General features: G+C 48.4%; 1 protein-coding gene and 1 pseudogene across 1 annotated transcript in view; both read left to right on the forward strand.

The window, feature by feature from the left end:
• The window catches only part of Alk (ALK receptor tyrosine kinase), an 854,626-nt gene that overhangs the window by 771,677 nt on the left and 77,241 nt on the right, over nucleotides 1-5,708 (forward strand). The window contains exons 10-11 of the mRNA XM_004627384.1: nucleotides 1,358-1,452; nucleotides 1,622-1,750. Of these exons, the coding sequence (XP_004627441.1) occupies nucleotides 1,358-1,452; nucleotides 1,622-1,750 (224 nt within the window). The remainder of the gene's footprint in view (nucleotides 1-1,357; nucleotides 1,453-1,621; nucleotides 1,751-5,708) is intronic.
• The window catches only part of LOC105741653, a 25,978-nt pseudogene continuing 24,414 nt past the window's right edge, over nucleotides 4,145-5,708 (forward strand).

A 5,708-nucleotide genomic window follows, 5' to 3' on the forward strand; every position in this document is an offset into this window, starting at 1 on the left:
GTCTATCTGTCCCTGTCTGTCTGTCTGTCTGTCTGTCTCTATCTCCTTTTATCCTAATGCCTTTATCAAACTATAATTTACATAACATTTTAAGTACACAATTCAATGACTTTTAGCAAATTTATAGAATTGTACAACGAGTACTACAATCCAATTTTAGAACATTTCTATCACCTCAAAGAGAACCCCTGTGCTTGTTTGCAGTCAATATTGTTCCTATTTCCAGCCCCAGGCAACCACTAATCTGCTTTCTGTCTCTGCAGATTTGCCATTCTAGATGTTTTCTATGCACAGAATCCTTCACAATGAGCTCTTTAACTTACCGTCTGCCTTCTTGAACTTAGCATAATGTTTCTGAGATCCATCTATTTTATAGCATGTCTCTTTCTCCCTTAGTATTTATTGCAGAGTAGCTTTATTCCACATGTGTTTTATCTAGGCACCAACTGACAGGCCTGGATCTCCTCTCAGAATTTTAACATCCAAACCAGAGACTGCACACTATTCTTCAGATCTTTCTGGAACAAATTTCTGAAGGGTGGAAGAGGTTTTTGGTGTCTTAGGACACTCTTGTTTTATCACAGGAAAGAGCAGGTTGACTGATAGCCTTCCAGGAGAGTGACTTCCCAGAAAGCAAACCAACCAAAGATAGTTTTCTGTTTATCTCACTCTAAGCTTTCCCTGGCCACAGTCTTAGGAACTGGCTCTCCAAAGCTGTGAAAAAGCTGGAAAGGAGCACTACTCAGGGTGCTGCCGTTACTACTTCATGGCCCTAGGTTAGTTACAAGCACTCCAGAGGTAACAGTCAAATCCTTTAAGATTTAACAACTAATACAGCACCTGATGCTGGACTGAAGCCAGGATGCCAGAGACCCTTTGGTTGCTGTCTAGAAGGGAAACTCAGGGGCCACGAGAGAAGGAATCTGATTGTCTTAAGCAATAAGCAGGGAGCACTCAGGAGACAGCAGGTCTCTATCAGTTGATGCAGAGGCATGTTCATCTTCAGACATGACCTCAGGCCTGTTGATGCGCATATGATAAATGTCAGGCTCACCATATGTGCCTATTCTGTTCACCCAGAAAGCAGAGAAGGGTTATCCTTGGGTTGCCAGGGCGTCCTAGTCTCAGGCCCTAAGCTTCAAATTGGTTTTAAGGCCAGATGTGAGCCATCCTCAGGATAGAGCCGTCCTTTGGAAATGGAGGGGCTCTGTGCAAGAGAAGTCAGGAGAGGTCACCTGCTGCCCTCTTGCCACGGTCCTTGCACTAAGTAAGGCTGACGAACCTAAAGTTCTGAGTCAGGCCATCAATGGTGAGCAGCCCAGGTTGTCCTCATACACATTCCTCTTGACATGGACAGGTTCTGGCTGCAGATGGTCGCGTGGTGGGGACAAGGATCCAGAGCCACCGTCGCTTTTGACAATATCTCCATCAGTCTGGACTGCTACCTCACCAGTGAGTTTACCCTACCATGATTCCTTGTCCTCCAAGCCCAACAACCCATAGCCTCACTGCCCCTCCATAACCTAAGCCCTGTGTTCTCTCCCACCTTTCCCAGTGCAAATTTCCATCTCCCCTGACACTGAGCCTCCCCTAACTCCCCTGGGGATCTTCTCTCTTCCAGTCAGTGGGGAGGACAAGATTCCCCAGAGTGAAGAACCCAAATCAAGAAATCTGTTTGAGAGAAACACAAACAAGGAGCCAAAACCCTGGGAAAACATGCCAAGGCAGACTCCCGTCTTCGACCCTACAGGTAAGGGTTCAATTTGCAAATTTAATCCATATAATCCCTTATGCAAAAGACAAAAGAAAGATATGTGCCACAACTGCAGCAGAGAGCTGTGGATATGGAATAAAGTGGTCAACTTTCAGAGAAATCACACCTGTTTTGTGGCTATGGGACCCCAAGAAGAAGCCTTGTGATTCTCACATTGCCCAAGCAATGGAATCTCCAGGAAATAGTGCAATGGAACAAGTTCTCCCTACAGCTGAAGAGCCCCCATATCCACACACACAGTAAAACAACACTGCTAGACTTTTCTCAACCCACTTCCTTGAAACCTCCACTTATCAAAGAAAGCAAATCTTACATCAGTTTTCCTTTCCTCATGAAGAAGGTCGGGGCCCAGCATGAGGCTGTCGCATAGCAGTGGGCTACCACATTAGGGGCGAGTGCAGCTCAGCTCATGTTCCCCGAGCTGGATCCCCCCCAAGGCGGCTCTGATCAGCAAAGCTCAGGCTGGGAAGTTGATTGTGGAGCCTCTTGCTGCTTCCAACACAGACTTCTTCAGTCCCTGGCTGAAGACCACCGGTGTGACTTCTCAGCTACTCTTCCCAGAAAGAAAAAGATCCTACAACCCATCTTCAAGTCTAGCTCCAGAGGAGCTGACCAAAGCCTCCAGCCCCTGCAGCCAGCCAGAAGGCTCCCCTGGGTGACCATGGTGCCCAGACACGGGAGGCTTCTTCAGGCGGGAGTGGTCCGACCTGCAGCAGCACATGTACAGCACAAGGTCTACTCACACTCTTTTCCTATAAAACATGTCTTTGTTAAAGTAAAGGACAGGCAAATTATGTCTCTAATTTTTACTGACATGTAAAAGCTGTTCAGGACAAAGTATTCCTTAAAAGCTAGGTGCTTTGCCACCAAGGTTTCTGGATCACACTTACTAATCAAATGCTAGTTTTGTTTTATCCTTGGATGAGATTTTCCATTCCTTGAAAGGTAGCTTGGTAGTGACAGCCACCCCTTCCTGCTTCCTGCCTGCCTTCCAGCTGCCAGGCCAATGCAAAGAGTTCGTCGTTTTTCTCACCCCACCCTTGTCCTCTTCCCCTTCACCCTGCCCAGAACCCCCCTCAAAACTCTTTCCACTTCACACAAGGATCCCTGCCACAGAATTTCCCGCTCTATTTCATGAGTGCTTCACGAAAACACCCAACCTGAGGGGAGCAGCCTTCTTTCTACTCAGAGTCCGCTCCTGTCGCCAGCCCCAATGATTCACCTCCACTTATTCCACCACCCTTGGCCGACCACTACTTCTTCCTCATAAATTCAGGAAATTTACAAATTTAAAAATTCAAAGAAGAGGCCAAATATCCCTTTTGAGGGACCCTCTTAAAATGTGATGGCAAGTCCCCGGCCCCAGCATAAACCAGCCCTGATTACATAGCAGGGACTCCAGAAACAACTATTGATCCGCTAGTGGGTGGTGGGAAGCGAGAGCTGGGAGCTCAGATGTCAGCAGCGGGCAGCCCTGCAGCCAGCATTTAGGAAATAGCCACACACCCTGCCAGAGTCTGGGTTTATTGCCACATAATTCCCACTGTCCCTAAAAGGCTAATCGATAAGGGCCTGCCCAATGGCCACTCAAACTAATGAAATCACAGAGCGGATCAAAAGCCCTGATGACTCCCTCACCACCTCTAAACAGAATTAGAAGCCCTCAGCTGCCTGAGGGACTGAAGATGACTCCTGCTGAAATGCAAGCCTCCCTCCTGAGGAACTGCACCCCCAATCCCTGACCCCCCACTTCCCTTGAAATGAGACCTGGGCAGATGGCTGCAGATCAGGGTTCTGCCCCTCTTCTGAGCCACTCCTACTCAAAAGGAAGGGTATTGACCAAATAGGCCCCTGGGCAGCCTTGGGAGATGTATCAGCAAGCTACCTGAGGTTTCTTGGGAAGGTTCTAGAACAACACTAAATAAGGAGCCACCACATTTGGGAACCTAGTGCCACATGGAGGAGCAGTTTAGGTGTTGGGGAAGCTAACCTAAGACCCATGCTGTGTCTCAGCGACAGGAAGTGACAGTCCATCATGTGTTAGGACCCCTAGTCCCATGTCACTGTGGATCCCTATACTGCATGTGGAGGTTTGGGATATCTCTACACTCTTCAGGAGGATTTCCCAGGGACAGGACCATCTTTCCCCACAACCCACAGGAATGTCCACTGGACTCAGCCTCGTGGTAGGAAGAGCAGCCCCACTGTCTCTGGCCTCACCTTGCTTTCACCGGACCCACCTGAAGTCCTTGTTCACTGTTGCAGGTTCTGCAGTCAGATGCTGGGCAGAACAAGACCCAGGTCCAGAGCTCAGAGAATCCCCATTCCCAAAGAGGAGAGGGCAGGCAAGCAAGTGCTAGAACTAGAACCATGTACCTGCAACAGAGCGAGCAGAGGAGGCTCCTGGAAAAGGCGAGGTCCAGACAGACTCCTAAAGGCTAGGGCCCTCTCCACTCAGTAGTAATCCCCCAGCAAATGCACATGCCTTCTCCTCCTCTGTGTCTAGTGCTATGCAGGCCTATAGTGTGGTAGAGGCTGACCAGAACTTGCTGTTCTGCAGTTCTCATCCACAGGAGAACAGCCTGTGACCACGCAGGCCAGGCCTTCCAGGTCAAGCTTAGCCCAAGCTCATAGCCTTCGCCTGGGATGGTTGCTGGAGAAGGACATGGGACTGAGGCTGAAGAGGGGAAGGAGCATGTCTGATCGCAGACCAGGTGTGAGACCTCCCCTGGTCCAGGACAGTTGGTCTGTGAGGAAATGGCACACAGGGATTTAAGAGTCCAATAACTGGAAGAAGTTGGGCCAGGATGTGAAACTAAAGCCTACATTCTTTTACTCAGCTAAGCAACTGCTAGGTATGAAAGAAAGTCTCCAAACCAAGATAAACATTAAAAATGGGAAAGAGTCCCAGATAAGAGACCCTACAGGCAACAATAAACAAGTCAGCTCCAAAGCCCTTGACACAGAATCAAGGAGACAAGATAATAAGATTTTCCTTCCAAAGTTCAGTACTGTCAATTTCTGTTGAGCTGGAGCAGGGGTGGCTGGTGGCATTTCTCAGAGGTCTCAGAGTGACTCCTAGAAACACAAAGATTGTATCAGGTCTTTTGGAAATAGTTACTCACAAAGCTTCCAAATTTTCCTAAATGCTCCTCATGTCCCCTGAACCATTAGGCCTGACTCCTTTGCTCTGGGAAAGGCAGCCTGAACGTCTAGAAGAGCCAGGCAGGAAAAAGCATGTTCAGGTACCTCTCACGGCATTCCCGGAAGCCTCTGAGTCACTTTAGCTAATCAGATGAATAACCTGGAGGAGAAAATGGGGCAAGTATTAAGTCCAGGGAAATTACATTTGTCAGCTTTGCACATGCAATTACGCTAACCAAATGGTTAGAATAATGCAATCACAGAGCTGCAGAGCACTCTCTCGCGCTCTCCCTCCCTTCCCTCTCTCCCTCTTTCTCTCACTCCCTTTTTCTCTCTCTCTTCCTCCCTCCCATTATTCTATCCCTTCACCCTCCCCTCTCCCCATCTTATCTCCTTCCCCATCTCCTTCTCCCAGGGTAATGAATGACATTAGAGGTGAGGAGGTACAGGCTCTGTCGCCTGTCCTCCCAAAGCCCTCAGGTGATCACCAGCAGGCCTCCAGGCCCAATACCCCACACCCTTTCCTTGAAGTTCATATATAGGGAGGGCCAAGGGAAATCAGCTCAGTTAATATGAGAACCAAGTTCTGCCATTCTAACTCTGGAGTCTTAGCATCAAGACCCCAGCTTTGCCTCTGAATAGCCTAATTAAAGTTGGCTTACCATTTTGTAGAGACAGGTTGGTTTACCATAGGAAAACAATCAAAACTACACAGAATTCTACAAAGAGCACTGGAGTAAGAGACAGAACATCTGTGTTGGGCCTGGTTGGTTTGCACGAGGCCTATTCA

This window comes from Octodon degus, unplaced genomic scaffold (assembly GCF_000260255.1).
Source record: "Octodon degus isolate 3935 unplaced genomic scaffold, OctDeg1.0 scaffold00019, whole genome shotgun sequence".
NCBI classification, from domain to species: domain Eukaryota; kingdom Metazoa; phylum Chordata; class Mammalia; order Rodentia; family Octodontidae; genus Octodon; species Octodon degus.